General features: G+C 38.3%; 1 protein-coding gene across 5 annotated transcripts in view; it reads right to left on the reverse strand.

The window, feature by feature from the left end:
* LOC106081667 (transcription factor mef2A) overlaps positions 1-19109 on the reverse strand; it is a 101617-nt gene that overhangs the window by 34366 nt on the left and 48142 nt on the right. For 3 of the 5 annotated variants that reach the window (XM_013243809.2, XM_013243808.2, XM_013243812.2), the window contains one exon: positions 6684-6841. In XM_013243809.2, coding sequence (XP_013099263.2) covers positions 6684-6841 — 158 coding nt within the window. The remainder of the gene's footprint in view (positions 1-6683; positions 6842-19109) is intronic. The other 2 variants (XM_013243811.2, XM_013243810.2) reach the window with 2 other exon arrangements.

Genomic DNA, 19109 nt, shown 5'->3' on the forward strand with positions numbered 1-19109 from the left:
CAGAAAGAAGTTGAAATCAAAATTAACACCGGTACAAAACAAAACTCAATGAAGATTTAACAGATTTTCCTTATAGAACTATCAAATAGACCAATTACAATAGCCCAATTGTATACTAATACTATTACAATGGCCACGCATCATGATGTGCCATGTAAACCGTCCATAAGGTTTTATTATTATTTACATCATGATGTGCCATGTAAACCGTCCATAAGGTTTTATTAGGTTTCATGAATAAGTGATTTGTTTATAATATTTTAACAATTTTTCTACTATTGTAAAGGGTGATTTTTTTGAGGTTAGGATTTTCATGCATTAGTATTTGACAGATCACGTGGGATTTCAGACATGGTGTCAAAGAGAAAGATGGTCAGTATGCTTTGACATTTCATCATGAATAGACTTATTAACGAGCAACGCTTGCAAATCATTGAATTTTATTACCAAAATCAGTGTTCGGTTCGAAATGTGTTCATTCACCGTAACGTTGCGTCCAACAGCATCTTTGAAAAAATACGGTCCAATGATTCCACCAGCGTACAAACCACACCAAACAGTGCATTTTTCGGGATGCATGGGCAGTTCTTGAACGGCTTCTGGTTGCTCTTCACTCCAAATGCGGCAATTTTGCTTATTTACGTAGCCATTCAACCAGAAATGAGCCTCATCGCTGAACAAAATTTGTCAAAATTTGAACACATTTCGAACCGAACACTGATTTTGGTAATAAAATTCAATGATTTGCAAGCGTTGCTCGTTAGTAAGTCTATTCATGATGAAATGTCAAAACATACTGAGCATCTTTCTCTTTGACACCATGTCTGAAATCCCACGTGATCTGTCAAATACTAATGCATGAAAATCCTAACCTCAAAAAAATCACCCTTTAGATTATTGTATAGGACTCTCTGTTCATGTTTACTACTAATTTTATTTATCGGTTTTCCTTTTCATAGAAAGAAATTGTCATAAACACTATTTTCTCCATATTATCTATACATAAAAATTTTATCATCCCTCATTTGTGGGCAAAGCCATAGATACTGGCAATTGGCAATTATTATTATTAAAACCCTCCCATTCTTTGTCCCCTAAATCGCTGTTACAATCGCCATTGTCGGACAGTTTAGATATAAAGCAGCCACCCGAATGTATTTTGTGGTTTAGTTTCCAAATGACCCCTATGAAATGCACCACTTTTCATAGGGCACAAACGAAAACCCTCCTTTCTTCGAAACCGACCGACCGCAAGGGAATGTAACACGCATGTCTCAATCTCATTGCACCAACAAAAAGGGGCTGTAACCCTGAATTAACACAAATGTCAAAGTAATTTTTAACAAAAAAAAAAAAAAAATTCGCTCACAACAAACACCTGTAATTATATAGGAAAGCATTAATTTTTTTTGGATATGGGGTTTTGGTCACGTTAATATGAGGTAGGGGTTTCCAACAAGAGGTGCTATTTAGTATCATTCGGTATGGTTCTGTAAGCGTGGTCCTGGTGGCTATTTGGCCGAAGTTCTTTTTCAGTAAGGGCATACCTTTCTCTTTATCCGATCATTTATTTCAAAAAACTTGAATTTTTCATTGAATACCAAAAATAACACCTCTTATTGGAAAACCCTATAGTTTTCGAAATACAAAGATATGCGACAATATTAACAAAGCTAAATGGTGAATTCATAGAGAAAACATGTAAGGAAAACATGGCGGCACCGACCACAGAACATCTTATCTTAAGGACATACGCAAGCATATGAAATGGGATTTTTTTAATTAGTATCGCCAATTTTCAATTAAAAATTTGATTGAATCAATAATTTTTTTAATTGAAACTGAACTATTTTTCAATTACTATCGTGACTAAAATTTTTGTCATTTTTAAGTAAAAACTTAATAAGGACCATACAACAGGTTCAGAGAACTGTCGCTTGGCATAGGCGGAGCGATGAAGGCCACGCCCACTAGGGCACTGGAGACTATTCTAGAGGCAGCCACTACGGCTATGCGACTTAAGGCGATGGGAGAATGGATTGAGGATGGGAGCAGCTTATACCATTGCGGTATAATCGAGGCGACGATAGGAAACCTGGAAGGAAGTGGAGAGGTTTCCGATCGGATACCTGAGATGAATCTTGAAGTCGAGTGCGACGCACTGATGATATCGGCACAGTCTTGGATTGACGGGACCCTAGTATTGCCATCTAAAAGATCATGTTACACGGATCGATCGAAGTTAAGCTGAAGGACAGAATGGGCCCTGGGGGTCTACATTGAAAACCCAGGGACTGAGATCTGTTATAGACTGCCTGACCATAATACGGTCCTGCAGGCGGAGATCCGGGCAGGGCGATCACGGAATGCGTGAGTGGTGTGGTACTAACGCGAGGACGTCGAGTGTGAACTTCTTTACGGACAGTATAATTGCCATAAGGGCCATAAAAACCAGTAGGGCAAGGTCAGGAACTGTCTTAGAGTGTAAGATTAATGTCTTCGTTTGGGTGCCGGGCCATAACGGAGTAAGGGGAAATGAAAGGCAGGCGACTTCGCACTAAAGGCCAGAGAAGTGCCGTCGATAAACTTGCTTAAACCGAAGCCCTTCGGATCGACGCAGTCCGATTTAAGAGCGTGGGCGGCAAACGAAACAGGCGGTAGGATGGGGATAATCCCATGGGGTGATTCTTACTAACCTTCAGTGTTTGCCTCGTGCTCTTACTATCCGGATCGGACCTATAGGATTTTTGTCATCCTAAAAACCGTTTCACTGCACTACATGTGTGTTCCGCGCACATGCCATTAACGGACAGTGTCGCCTTGTTAGGCATGGAATCGATCAAGTTTTGCAACGGATATCCTCAGGCCCTTATGACCAAGTCGTCTGCCCTATCATTCCTTTTTACTCCGCCCTAGTCGGACGCACAGATAAGGCAGATTCTGTCATACTCTGAATCCTACACCACAAGAATCTCTGTAATCTCAACGGCCTGATTAATATTCCTGTAGATGCCAACATTCTACCCGTAAAGATGTTCACACTAGACGCACCAAACACACTCACACCAACTCATACGTTCTGCTATCCGCCGGTTATTTTCGCATGCAGCATCGTGTTATGGTAAGGCAGCCGAAAGTAGAATTCTGTTTCCGCATTTTAAATTTAAAAGACCAGACTTGTTCTAGCATCATCTTCTAGATGGCAATTGCAGAGTTTCCCAAGCAACAGTCGGTTGAACTAGAATTCCGGTGCCATCTTAATTATCTGATCCTAATTATATCGAGGCCACCGTGGCGCAGAGGTTAGCATGTCCGCCTATGACGCCGAACGCCTGGGTTCAAATCCCGTTAACATTAGTGGTGGTTATCCCCTTACTATTGCTGGCATCATTTTTGAGGTATCCTGCCATGTTAAAAACTTCTCTACTAAATGATGTCGCCATAAGGCACGCCGTTCCTATTCGGCATAAAAAAGGAGACCTTTTATCATTGAGTTTAAACTTTAATCAGTTTGTACTCATTGATATGAGAGAAAATTCCCCTGTTCAGTTATGGAATGTTCATGGGAAATTAAGGAGTAAGTAATTAGTTCGATTTCCCGCAATGCACAGATCTGCTAATTTTTTCTATCCCCTCTCCTATTGCCGGAACATAAATCTCATAGCCGCAGCGACTGCGCTGTAGTAGCAGCGATTCTCATGGCCCTACCTATGCCAAAACAACAAGTTCTCTGAATCTGTTGTAATGTTCGTTTATTACGATTGCTCCTATGGAGATAGTGGACTATTTTCGGAGTCAGCCCCAATGCCAAACCTGCGGCCCACCTGCAGAGTAAATTTCAAGTACTTGAGTACGACATTGTGTCCGTTTTCTCGTTTCAGCGGATTTCTGGTTGCCAGTGTCGCCAACCTTAACGGACTTCAGATTTCTTATCCTGAATTGGAATTGTGAGGGTGTGCGAAAAATCGGGAAGAAAATCGTATTTCGAAATTGGGAATGGAGGTAGATTATTAACTAACCGCCTTCCATCCTCCCTAAATCGAAGCTATTATTTTCCATTTTTCAGTTTGTTTAGAGGTATGTCATTATTTATAGCACTTCAATATTTGTACGAAGAATTAATTATTGATCATCTGGTGGTATGTTTACTCTGAAGTACTTTTCTCTAATGTCATGCCCAGGTGTACTCTTAGTACACCTGAAAGTAATTGGTTACTGAATTTCGTTTCGGGTTACCCACTGACCTACCCGGTAATGTGACTTTTTGCGACGAAGCTCAAGAGAATCGTTTCTCTGGAGCATCGTCGGAAAATGGGTAGCGCTGTACTCTTCTATCGTTACTTTCATGGCGTGTCTTCGGAGGATATTCGTCTTCTTATTCCTGACGTTGGGATGTTCACCAATAATACAAAACTTGCCAGGAACTCATACCAGTTTGTAATTGACCAGCACAGACGTTCAGAAATTTAAGATGAATATCAATAAACACTACTACAACAACCCAAAATCAAAAGTGGACCGATCGAGACAATACAGGTATCAAATGAAAGGTGTTGAAGAGTAGAATACGAATATGGTTTTAAAATTTGATTCAAAGTACCCATCGGGCGTGAATGGTATTTGGGAGTAGATTACGAATCTGACTCAGATCGAAGTATAAGGGGTCACGTTACCCCTCAAAAACGCCAGTAGTCCCATTATGACTATATGATGCTTGGCTGAACCGATTTCCTGAAAATTTTCATGCATTGTGTACTTCTATCTGGAATGAAACATAGGCTATATAATTTTTAGTTATAGGGTGGAGGCGGACCCTCCCCCTTACCCCCAAGAAGGCCACCCATATCTGAAAGTGGTCCGATGGGCACAATAAGGGTTTCAAATGAAAATTATTGGAGACCAGAAAACGAATATGGTATTAAAATGTTGGTCCAAGTACCCAACGGGCACACATTAGGTCTAAGTAATGGGAGATCGCCCACCCCCAAATACCCCCAAATGGGCATATTAGCCGACCATAGCTATATGGGATTCAAAGGAAAGGTATTAGGGATTAGACTACGAATGTGACATTATAATTTGCGTTCAAATCTAGGTGGCGCTTTTCCTCCTCAAGATTCGGCAAATGGGTTATTTGACTCATTATTATAATATGGGACTCAAAGGAAGGGTATTTGAGAGTAGAAAATGAATATCCAAATTCGTAGTAGAAAACGAATTTGGAGCCAAGTATTTTGAACTTAACTGAACTACATTTCCGTTGGGAATAAAGAACGAATATCATATCTATTTTCAGTGCAAAGTGCCGGTGGCCGCCCCAGCCCCAAAACACCCTCCAAACGCTTCATATTTACCGACCATGGCAATATGGGGCTCAAATTAAAGGGATTTGGAAGTGCAGCATGAATTTGATGTCCATATTTAAGTCGAAATGTCTGAGGTGCCATCCCTCCCATAAGAGAAGAATCGAGAAGGGGCAAATTCTCACACATCAATGAGTGCTTTCCGATTCAAGTTTAAACAAGCCCCGACGGCATCCCGCAGTGTGACCCCTCTTTGCGGACCATATTTTAAAGGACCATGTCGCCAGCATTAAGAAAGGATAATTACGGCTTTGTCCGATGTTCTCGCCAGGATTCTAAAGCATTCAGCGTCATAGGCTACAATGAGACGAATTCGATATCCGCATTCAAGGCGAAGTGTCGCCACCCTAAAAAGATATTAGAGAGTTGAAGAAGGTGCAGCGGAGCGGTTTTTTATAAAAAAGAACTTTGACTTCACCTAGCTTGGACAAACTTGAACAAACTTTTTTCAAAAATTTCTACATTTCCCATTATTGCCAACCAGTTTAAAGGCCTAGGGATTTCCCATAAAATCTCAAGTAACGAAAACGAAAACAAAACCTGTTAAAAAGTATTTCTTAATGGATATCAACTTGCTTTTGCCTTCAACATTTATAAGTAATGTTTTCAATTTATGAAGCATTTTTTCCTTTTCGATTTTTAACTCTGACATATAAGAAACGCCTACTTTTATTGAAATACCATTGAAGTGAGTGAACACAAATCGAGGCATAAATGCTTACGAGGAGACATGGATGAATAGTTGTATGAAGGAATACTTCTGCCGGTTTTTTTTTAATCGTATCTTAGGTCCTTTTGTTATTTTCTTCACGCTAATGTATTCAATGATTTGTTAAAATTCTATTTTTTTTACTGTTTTTCAGCTCCAATATTTTATGAAGATACCTAAATTATGTGAAAGCAATTCACATTCAACCAACAAATTATGAGATTACACTGCTAAACATTGCTGCTCTTTGATTTTGGTAAGTTCCTAAGAAGTCAGTCAAACATCAAATCAAATTGAAAGAAGAATTTCAATACCAGCAGCGAAAACTGCCAAGTCATGGTGCCATGGTTCTGGTCGGTATGTTTGAGTTGACTCCAAGTGATCTGGTAAATGAGGCTTAACAAAGGCGCACAGGCGCTTTGTTGAAACCTGAGCAAAAGTCGGTCTCTTTTTTATTTTTTTTCATTCCTTTTATGGTCAACAAGAAAACGGGGCGTTAAATTTCAAATGATATGCAATATTTAAAATTGTTTTTTTTTATGTTTGGAAAAGAAGTCAGCAACAGATGATCTAGAATAGGTTTTGGTGATTTTGTGATTTGAAATACTTACCACTTATGTGCCCATTCTCATAGGGATATTCACCATTGTCCAGTCGATGCTTCTTCAGTTGCGGATGTTGGCTGAGATGTGTGGGCGGCAGTGATAGTCCAACTGGGCCACGTTTTGGCGGTCTACCCGGCCTGGAACTGCGGAATTGCAGAGAGTTACTGTTGGGTTAAATACGTTTGAAGTTCGATTAATGTGTAAGTTAGTAACGCAAATAGTCCAGCGCTCAATGTCCATGCACTGAAGGACTACAGCTTGTATTTTTTTTTATAATTAAAATATAGATTTTTTTATAAAGATTTTTATTGACTTAAAGGCCATGATTATTTTCCATAACTTGGTCAAAATTATATAATTTTTTTTTTGATTTTGCGTTACTTTTTTCGAGAATTTTATTTATAAAAAATACTTGAGGTTTTTAAGGCGAAAATTTTACAGATTCCTGATCACATAAAATATTGCCTAGATTTGGCATTATGAGAAAGACATTGAAAAGGACAAAATAATTAGCCCAGGGGCTCAATTGTCTTTCAATGAAAAACAAATAATGGGTTGCCCAAAAAGTAGTTGCGGATTTTTTTAAAAGAAAGTAAATGCATTTTTAATAAAACTTTGAATGAACTTTAATCAAATATACTTTTTTTACACTTTTTTTCTAAAGCAAGCTAAAAGTCACAGCTGATAACTGAATGAAGAAAGAATGCAATTACAGAGTCACAAGCTGTGAAAAAATTTGTCAACGCCGACTATATGAAAAATCCGCAATTACTTTTTGGGCAACCCAATAGAATAGCTTTATTTACCTGTTCGTAGTATATCTGATTCCTGTTTTAGAGACGCCCAAATAACTTCAAATTCGACAAGTCATTCAAATATATCAAAAATAGAAGTGGTCCCAGGTAACTTTCTAGTGGCACAGCACAATCCACCGCCCCAATGTTGCTGTAGGCCCCACAGGCCTTACGCCTTGACAGAAAGTATTGAAAAAGTAATAGCTCACGCAATATGTCGTGATCCACAAAATCAAACTCTGTCGAAAAATCTAAGAATAGTCCGGCAACTCTAGACATTCCACAATCCAAACCCATAAAAATTAAGTTTACCAAATTAACAACAGCTTCTTCCATCTCACCGCCTTTTCTGAAGCCAAATTGGTAGTTATATTGAATATTGTTCGTATCTAAAATCGACACTAGTTTCCTAAAAATTATCTTCTCTAAAATCTTATCCACAATTGGCAAATTTGATATTCGCCTGTATTCTTGTACTGACTTCGCAACTGGTACAATTTTGCAAATCTTCAGAGTATCTGTGTATATTGATGATTGAAAGATTTTATTAATGATTAATACCATAGGTGAAATTATTAGATTCCTGCGTTCTTTAACGACATTAGCCCGTATTAGGTCATAACCTGGCGAAGATGAACGATCCAATGAGTTCATAATATCGTATATGTCGTTATTATCTACCTCATCTAAGATGAATCTACATCGTGTGTCACCTAATGTCCCAAATCCACTCCAATGATCCCCAGAATTTGCCTGCGTATTTTATCTCAACTCACTTACTGAGTTTATAAAATAACAGTTGAAACAATTTGACTTCTCCTGGTCATCATCAAATGAAACTCCATCAAATGAATCTGAATCTATGACACGTGTATTGTTACTTCCTAAAATCTTATTTAAAAATATACAACATTTCTTTTGGTCACCTCTTGTCTCCAATGAGTTCATAATATCGTATATGTCGTTATTATCTACCTCATCTAAGATGAATCTACATCGTGTGTCACCTAATGTCCCAAATCCACTCCAATGAACCCCAGAATTTGTCTGCGTATTTTATCTCAACTCAATTACTGAGTTTATAAAATAACAGTTGAAACAATTTGACTTCTCCTGGTCATCATCAAATGAAACTCCATCAAATGAATCTGAATCTATGACACGCGTATTGTTACGTCCTAAAAACTTATTTAAAAACATACAACATTTCTTTTGGTCACCTCCTGTCTCCATAATACAGCGGCGATAATAATTTTTCCTACATAGCCTTGAAGCCTTCCTCGCAATATTTCCAATTAGTCTCAAAGTATTGCCGTACTTAAAATCCTTCATCTTCTTTCTGAGTCTAAGTAACTTTTGTTTACCAAGTATTAAATGCTGTAAATTTCTATGTCGCTTCAGTGACAGAAGAACTTAAAATATCACCAATTTTTTCGTGCTGTCATTGGCACCAAAAGAGTTAAAGTCTACAGATAACCTGAAATCCAAAGTATCTCTAACCCCATTCAGGTCCCAATAAATACTGGACTGCTCAACATAATTCCTCGTTCTGTAATCATAAGCTGTATGTGGACGTAGTGCATTACAATAGACGTGATCAATATAAGTAAAACTTGCAGGCCTCGTTATAAGTCTATGACAACTATGATAGTTATAGTACAAAAAGAAAATCTCCAGATCCTTTAAACGATCACTAGAAAATTGGTCGGTATTCCTATCACCTAAAGCCGCAATGAATTTGCCAGTTAATAATTCCATTTCTTCCGCAATCAAAGAAAGAAAATCGGTGACTAAGCACTTTGGAGATCAATAATAAGCAACAACAACCAATCGCTTGCCGTTAACACCAACGAAAGGTAAAGGGACAAACAATAGTGGGGAATTTTTCCTCGAAAAAAAAAATTTAACTGCAGCTTAACTTAACCATACTGCAGAGAGAACAAACTAGAACGAGAATCGACGAACACCGCTGGGGGTTTACCAGCGAGAAAAGTCGGCGGCTTGGAGCATTTGCATCCGGATTCCATATTTATGCCTTTTAAACATTGAGTGACATTTTCTGGTTAGTACTTACCTTTCACGATATACACATAGCTTTCAGAAGGACTGAATTACAGCTTAAAAACTTCAAAAGTTCAGTAGACACTTACATGTGTCTCATATATTTTATGATGTACTTCATAAGGAATAAATAAAGATGGTGGAGGCATCTCCTGTCAAACTTTTAGAAGTTGCAAGGTAGTCCTTCTGGAAGCTTTGTTTTAGAAGGCATACGGTCCTTTAGAAGGTCTTGAAGATCTATTGTCAGAACTGATTAAAAACAGACCACACTAGATTTCCCACTGGGTACTTGTTATCAACGAGTTACAGGGTGCGCCAGAAAACTTAATTACGTAAAAGGTTAATAAAAAAAAAAGTAAAAGCGTGCTAAGTTCAATCGGGCCGAATCTTGAGTATCCACTACCATGGATTCCACCAAAAATTTACCCTTAATAATTAGAGTTTGTATTTGAATTATTTTGGTGTCAAGAAGTAATATAGTGATATCGGTACTTTGGGGGGCCTACATCACCATATAGACCGATTCGGATAATACTTGGCACTGATGTTATAAGTCATAAGATAGGTTTTTGTTCAAAATTTTAGCCAAATCAGATGAAAATGGAGGCTTGTAAAGGCTCAAGAAGTCAAATCCGAGAATCGGTTTATATGGGGGCTACATCCGTTTATAGACCGATTCGGAACATACTTGGCAAAGATGTTGGAAATCATAATGCAAGTCTTTGTTCTTAATTTCAGCTAATTCGAATGAAAATTGAGGCTTCTAAAGGCTCAAGAAGTCAAATCCGGGGTTCGGTTTATATGGGGGCTATATCTGTTTATAGACCGATTTGGATCATATTAGGCATTGAGGTTGAGAGTCATAACTCAAATCTTTGTTCCCAATTTCGGTCAAATCGGATGAAAATTGAGGCTTCTAGGTGCTCCAAAAGTCAAATACTCAGATCGGTTTATATGGGGTCTATATCAAAATCTTAACTGATGTGGCCCATTTGCAACCTCCAACGACCTACATCAATTAGAAGTATCTGTGCAAAATTTCAAGCAGCCAGCTTTACGCGTTCGACCACTATCGTGATTTCGATAGACGGACATGGTAGATCGACTCAGAATGTCGAGATCTCCCGATTTGACTTCTTGAGCCACTGGTAGTCGCAATTTTTGTCCGAATTGGCTGAAATTTTGCACGAGGTGTTTTGTTATGACTTCCAACAACTGTGCCCAGTACGGTATAAATCGGTCTATAACCTGATATTACTCCCATATAAACCGATCTCCCGATTTGACTTCTTGAGTTCCTGAGAGCCTCAATTTTCTTCCGATTTGGATGAAATTTTGTATATAGTGTTCTGTTATGAATTTCAACAACTCCACTTAATACGGTCGAAATCGGTCTATAATCTGATATAGCCCCTATATAAACCGATCTCGCGATTTGACTTCTTGAGCCCCTGGAAGCCGCAATATTTGTCTGATTTGGCTAAAATTTTGCACATAATGTTCTGGTTACGACTCCCAACAACTGTACCAAGTACGGTCCAAATGGGTCAAGAACATAATACAGCTTTCATATAAACCGCTATCCCAATTTGATTTCTTGAGCCCTTACAAACCGCGATTGTTTCCGATTTGGACGAAACTTTGCATATAGTGATCTGTTCTCTCAACAACAATCGGTCTATAACCTGATGTAGCTCCCATATTTAAGCAAAATCCATGGTGGTGGGTCCCCAAGATTCGGCCCGGCCAAATTTAGCACGCTTTTATTTTAGACCAAGTACTATTATATTGGGTTGCCCAAAAAGTAATTGCGGATTTTTTAAAAGAAAGTAAATGCATTTTTTTAATAAAACTTAGAATAAACTTTAATCAAATATACTTTTTTTACACTTTTTTTCTAAAGCAAGCTAAAAGTAACAGCTGATAACTGACAGAAAAAAGAATGCAATTACAGAGTCACAAGCTGTGAAAAAATTTGTCAACGCCGACTATATGAAAAATCCGCAATTACTTTTTGGGAAACCCAATATACTAAAACATGCGCTGAAATACATCAGCTTTCTCTACCCCCATTTTCAATCTTTCGATGACTTTAAAGTTATTGAAACTTCATTCTAGTTAAAGGTTTCATACAAAATTTATTAGATCATATACCAAAAAAACATACAAAACTTTTGAAGGAAATGGCAAGAAAAAATTCTATACAAAACTGCAGCGGGTTTTGTTTTAAATTGGCCAATTAACAAGTCTGTCTGTAAATTGCATTGGCCCGTTGCTGGAGGACTGTTGATGCCCAAAACATGTTTTCTTTGGCCGCAATGCATTTTCATTTAGTCTGCATGAGAACAACTATGATCATCACATGGCTGTAATCGATTTTGCTGCACTTGCAAATGGGTAGTCATTTCAAAACAGCTGCCAGCAGGTTTTCAAAGTTGAATTGTTTTGAAGTGAAACATTTTTATACCCTCCACCAAAGGATGGGGGTATACTAATTTCGTCATTGTGTTTGTAACTACTCGAAATATTCGTCTGAGACCCCATAAAGTATATATATTCTTGATCGTCGGGGCATTTTCCGATCTAGCCATGTCCATCTGTCTGTCCGTCTGTCCATCCGTCCGCCTGTCTGTCAGTTGGAAACACGCTAACTTTCGAAGGAGTTAAGCTAGCCACATGAAATTTTGCAAAAATACTTCTTATTAGTGAAGGTCGGTTGGGATTGTACATGGCCCATATCGGTCCATGTTTTGACATAGCTGTCGATCTTGGGTCTTGACTTCTTAACTTCTTGACCCTCTAGAGGGCGCAATTCTTATCCGATTGGAATGAAATTATGCACAACGTATTTTGCTATGATATCCAATAACGGCACCAAGTATGGGAAATATCGCTCAATGTTTTGATATAGCTGCCATATAAACCGATCTTGGATCTTGACTTCTTGAGCCTCTATAGGGCGCAATTCTTATCCGAATGAAATGAAATTTTGCACTGCGTGTTTTGTTATGATACCCAACAACTGTGCTTAGTATGGTTGAAATCGGTGAATAACCTGATATAGCTGCCATATAAACCGATCTTGGGTCTTGACTTCTTGAGCCTCTAGAGGGCGCTATTCTTATCCGATTGGATTGAAATTTTGCACAACGTGTTTCGCTGTGACTTCCAATAACTGTACCAAGTACGGTCCAAATCGGTTCATGATCTGATATAGCCGTCATATAAACCGATCTGGGGACTTGACTTCTTGAGCTTCTAGAGGGCGCAATTCCTATCCGATTTGGCTGAAATTTTGCGTGACGTATTTTATTATGACTTCCAACAACTGTGTAAAAAAAGGTTCAAATCGGTTCATAACCTGATATAGATGTCATATAAACCGATCTTGGGTCTTGACTTCTTGAGCTTCTATAGGGTGCAATTCCTATCCGATTGGATTGAAATTTTGCGCGACGTGTTTTGCTATGACTTCCAATAACTGTACCAAGTACGGTCCAAATCGGTTCATAACCTGATATAGCTGTCATATAAACCGATCTGGGGATTTGACTTCTTGAGCTTCTAGAGGGCGCAATTCCTATCCGATTTGGCTGAAATTTTGCGTGACGTATTCTATTATGACTTTCAACGACTGTGTCAAAAAAGATTCAAATCGGTTAATAACCTGATATAGCTGCCATATAAACCGATTTTGGATCTTGACTTCTTGAGCCTCTAGAGGGCGCAATTCTTATCCGATTTGAATGAAATTTTGCGTGACGTATTTTATTATGACTTTCAGCAACTGTGTCAAAAAAGATTCAAATTGGTTAATAACCTGATATAGCTGCCATATAAACCGATTTTGGATCTTGAACCTCTAGAGGGCGCAATTCTTATCCGATTTGAATGAAATTTTGCACGAAGTATTTTGTTATGATATCCAACAACTGTACCAAGTATGGCTAAAATCGGTCGATAACCTGATATAGCTGCCATATAAACCGATTTTGGATCTTGACTTCATGAGCTTCTAGAGGGCGCTATTCTTATCCGATTTGGCTGGAATTTTGCACGACGTATTTTATTATGACCTTCAATAACTGTGTCAAAAAAGGTTCAAATCGGTTAATAACCTGATATAGCTGTCATATAAACCGATCTGGGATCTTGACTTCTTGAGCCTCTAGAGGGCGCATTTCTCATCCGATTTGGCTGAAATTTTGCACAACATCTTCTCTCATGACCTTCAACATACATGTCTATTATGGTCTGAATCGATTAATAGCTTGATACAGCTGCCATATAAATCGGTCTCTCTATTTTACTTGTTGAGCCCCCAAAGGGCTCAATTCCAATTCGAATTGGCTGACATTTTACACAGTTCTCCAACAAATAATTTAATTGTGTTCCGAACCGGACCATATCTTGATATCGCTCTAATAGCAGAGCAAATCTTTTCTTTTATCGTTTTTTTTTTTTTGCCTAAGAAGGGATGCTGGGAAAAGAACTCTGCAAATGCGATCCATGGTAGAGGGAATATAAGATTCGGCCCGGCCGAACTTAGCACGCTTTTACTTGTTTTTGTTTTGTTTTTGGGTGGTAGCAAAACACTGGGACAAAAACTAGTAATTTTTTCATCAGGTTCTTTTAATTTGGTTTCAATACTATGTTGCATTCAAAGCCAATAAGTTGGACAAACAAATAATTTACTCAAAAAATGTTGCAAAAAAATCATGGAAGGAGAGAAGAAAAAAATGTTGGTTGGGGTGAACTATAATGGATGCATAGGCTATCATACTCTTTGGAGAGGAAAATATTCCCTTTGAATTTAGGGAGAGATTATGTGGATTTGGAACTATAATGGTGCATAGACTACTATACTCTTTGGAGAGGAAAATATTCCCTTTGTAATTTAGGGAGAGATTGGCGTTTGTTTTTGCCATGGAAAACTTTTGTAGGAAAATAGCCATAATTTAAGCAAAGAAAGGGATGGTGCCCTTCCCCTTACCCGAATTTCACAATGTGAAATGTCTAGGAGATGGGTGCAACATTTAAGTGTCTAGGAGATGGGTGTAACATTTAAGCCAAATTTTGTTTATATCTTCGGTGAACCGAGCTGAACAATGTTAGACTTTTTTTTAGTATTTCGGAGTAGAGTACGAGTACCAATTTTCCAGTAAGCAATACATAGCTGAACAAGCCTGTTTCAGCTGGTTTTAATAAGTTAATCTCTTATTATGCTTCTCTCCTACTTTGTAAAGAAAAAGTGATACGACCTAAGATTATTTGGTTTCTGCTCTATCGAAAACTTTGAATTTCCCATCATATCCTTAAGTGATCAATCGATTTATGCTCTCATTTCATTGTTATACTAAAACATTCCAAAGGTCTCAACTATTGTTTAACCTTCTTAACATGGAGCTGCTTTATCTTCCACATCGTAAGACAAATGTTTATATAGTTGCTGACGCTGATTTGCCCACTTTTGGGGAATTAAGCGCTTTCAAACGGCTTTTTTGGGGGATTTATGTTGTCAGCATCTAAATTCTCCCCTAAGATTGAACAAATAAACATAAATTCTTATCTCGCATATATATATCAAGATGTACACAGATATGCATTTGGAACTATCAACAGAATTTATTTGCCCCCAACAAATAGAGAAATAAAATTTAGAGCGCCACCACCAGCCAGCCACCAGCCGGTAGCGAAGCGAGTAAATCTTTTTTTAAGATAAAATAATCGCTTAGCTGAGAACTGAGAATTCGGTAGCATATTTAATTTGAAATTACTTGAGACAATATTGTATTTTTTCCTTATAATTGTTTATTGTTAACTTAGGTTGTGGTATATGCACTCGTACAACTGTGTCAACAAATAGGTAACAAACTAATTTTTTTTTTCAGAAAAAAGAAAAATTCATAGAAAAGCCAAGCAGAACTGGCTAGACTTATCTGTTGCCAGTTGAATGGAATGGAATTAAGATTGGTATGAGAGAAAGGCTGTGAAACGTCATAACTTCTTCATAGAAAAATGTAGGTGTTTGACTGAAGCAACTTTTTAGGAAAAATTTGGTATTATAAATTCATCAACATGACAAAATGTCTGTATTAGATGGCATTTAACTCCTAGTAAAGGGTGAAGTGTTTTAAGAGCTATAGGAAAGTTTTTCAAAAAAAAAAAACACATAAAATTCAAAACAAGTAAGAGCGTGCTAAGTTCGGCCAGACCGAATCTTATATACCCTACACCATGGATCGCATTTGTCGAGTTCCATGCGCGGTATCTCGTTTTAGGCAAACAAAGAATATTGAATAAGAACTGTTAGGCTATTGGAGCTATATCTAGTTATAGTCCGATAGTCGGACCATAAATGAATGCTGAACATTGTAGAAGTCATTGTGTGATATTTCAGTTCATTCGGATAAGAATTGCGCCTTGTAGGGGTTCAAGATGAAAAATCGGGAGATCGCTTTATATGGGAGCTGTATCAAGCTATTGATCGATTCAGACCATATTAGACACGTATGTTGAAGGTCATGAGAGAAATACAAAATTGTACAAAATTTTAGCCAAATCGGATGTGAATTGCGCCCTTTAGAGGCTCAAGAAGTCAAGGCCCAAGATCGGTTTATATGGCAGCTACATCAAAACATGGACTGATTTGAACCATACTTAGCACAGTTGTTGGATATCATAACAAAACACGTCGGGCAAAATTTCATTCCAATCGGATAAGAATTGTGCCCTCTAGAGGCTCAAGAAGTCAAGGCAGCTATATCAAAACATGGACCAATGTAAACCATACTTAGCGTAGTTGTTGGAAGTGCTAACAAAACTCTACATGCAGAATTTCATTCCAATCGGAAAAGAATTGGTCTCTCTAGAGGCTCGAGAAGTCAAGACCCAAGATCGGTTTCTAGAGCAGCTATATCAAAACATGGACCGATATGGCCCATTTACAATCCCCACCGACCTACACTAACAAAAAGTATTTTTGCAAAATTTCAAGCGGCTATCTTTACTTCTTCGAAAGTTAGCGCGCTTTCGACAGACAGACGGACGGGCAGGTGGACATGGCTAGATCGACTTTATGGGGTCTCAGACGCATATTTCGAGGTGTTACAAACAGAATGACGAAATTAGTAAACCCCCATTCTATAGTGGAGGGTATAAAAATTCATGAAGTCTTTATTTGAATCGATAGTAGGTTCCATATAATTTAATGTTGCAAATGTTGACTGTGACTGCGCCTCAAATGGTCCATAAACCTGAGACCAATTTTGGCATACTCTTTCCAACATTTCGGCCATCATCTCACGAATAAATGCTTCAACGTTGTCTCCCAATGCGTCAATTTGAAGTGGGCTTGTCTGTATTGAAAAGAGCTTTAAAAGAGCCCCACAAAACCGCACGATCTAAGCGGCCAAATATCCGGTCCCGAACGTGAAATAAAATGTTCACCGAACTCGCCTCTCACGTATATAAGCAGAATTACGCATGCTTTGTGGCATGTGGCACCGTCTTGTTGAAACCACATGTCATGCAAGTCAAGCTCTTTCGTTTTGGGAAAAACAAATGTGGATATCATCTTACAGTCGCGCTCACCATTCACAGTTACCTTACGATTCGCATCATCTTTGAAGAAGTACGGTCCAATGATGCCACCAGCCCATAAACCGCACCAAACTGTGACTTTTTCTGTATCCATTGGTAACTCTTCCAATGCTTATGGCTGATCTTCACTCCAAAAAATTACAATTCTGCTTATATACGTCATCTTTGAGCCAAAAATGAGCTTCGTCGTAAAATTAAAGAAGCGTGTGATGAACTTTCTTAACAGAGCACGCATTTTGATAAAAAAAAATTCAATCATTTGTAAGCGTTGTTCGTTTGGAAGACGATTCATGGTTAAATTAAAGACCAAACTGGACAATGAAACAAAACTCGAAACGTGCGTAAGCTGTGCAAACCAGTGTTGCCAAAAAGATAATAGCTAAAAAATCACCCTTTAGAACTTAAACTTTGAATGAATATTAACCCACTATCTTTCCATTAAGGGAGGCCATCGTAAGGCAGAGTTTAACATGTCCGCCTTTTACGCTGAAAGCCTGGATTCGAATCCTGGCGAGAGCATCATCAAGAAATGTCAGCGGTGGTTATCCCCTCCTAATGCTAGGGACATTTGTGAGGTAGTATGCCGTGTAAAAACTGCTACCCAAAAAAGTGTCACATTCAGCTATGCAAAGGAGGTCACTTATCATTGCATGCAAACTTGAATCGGTCAGCACTCATTGATATGCAAGAAGTTTGCCGCTGTTACTTAATGGAATGTTCATGGCAAAATTTGCAATTTAATACATCCAATAAGAGCAGAGGATCAAACATTTAACCTAAATTCAGTTAAAACGCACCTTATATTAATAGCCTAGTTGCACAATAATGGCGGTCGACAGTATAGGACTAAAATTACACAATTTTGGGGCTAGAGTACCAATCTGAGATTTAAATTAGGGGTCTGCGATGTTCCTTATGCTACAAATAAAACAAAAAAAATACTTTTGGCAGGGACGGATATTACTTTATCGCGTAAATGTTGCCTTAGAAGTTATTGTTGTGTTTTTCTTTTGTACCTGGCAGCTATTTGTTTGCTGCTCTAATGAGTTTTGTGATTGGACATACCAGAATTTTTGGGACTAAAGGCAAAATTTTGTAAATTGTCACCTTTCGAGCACTCAACTAAGCTGTTCAATATACTGACTGCTCTTAGCTGAGGCATTAGAAAAAAGAAAAAAATTTTGTATGTAATAATGTGTCCAAACCAATGAGTAGAACACGATTGCAAGTCCATGGGCCTGCTTGAGATTTCTTGTATACGCACAAAGAAATGAGCAATATGATGAGTATTTGTGTCAACCACTGGTCTATACGCTCAAATACGCACTCTTTCTCTCTAGCAGGAGAACACAAGTACACGAATAATGGTTTGCGGATTTCAAAGCACTTTTGCAATTAAAAAACTTTTGCTTTTACAACAAAATAAATGTTCTTTTGCCGCAAGCGAAGCTGCTAAAGGGCTTACATCGAAGTTTGTTAAGTTCAACAATGCGACGTTTATGGCCATCATTTGATTCGTTGCAGCGAAACGTTACTTGGTTACAATAAAGACAAACTTTGTGATAAAAGTATTTTGTTTGTCGTAAAAATGTCCCAAACGTTTTATTTTTTTTTTTGCGTGTGGTGATCTAGGATGTCATTTTAACAATTAACAGCCATACTGGGAGGCAACCGTAGCGCAGAGGTTAGCATGTCCGCCTTTGACGCTGAACGCCTGGGTTCGAATCCTGGCGAGACCATTAGAAACAATTTTCAATGGTGGTTTTCCCCTCCTAATGCTGGCAACATTTCTGAGGTACTATGCCATGTAAAACTTCTCTCCAAAGAGGTGTCGCACTGCGGCACGCCGTTCGGACTCGGTTAGCCCCTTATCATTGAGTTTAAACCTGAATCGGACTGCACTCATTGATATGTGAGAAGTTTGCCCCTATTCCTTAGTGGAATTTCTATAGGCAAAATTTGCATTTACTGGAAG

This window comes from Stomoxys calcitrans, chromosome 3 (assembly GCF_963082655.1).
Source record: "Stomoxys calcitrans chromosome 3, idStoCalc2.1, whole genome shotgun sequence".
NCBI lineage: Eukaryota > Metazoa > Arthropoda > Insecta > Diptera > Muscidae > Stomoxys > Stomoxys calcitrans.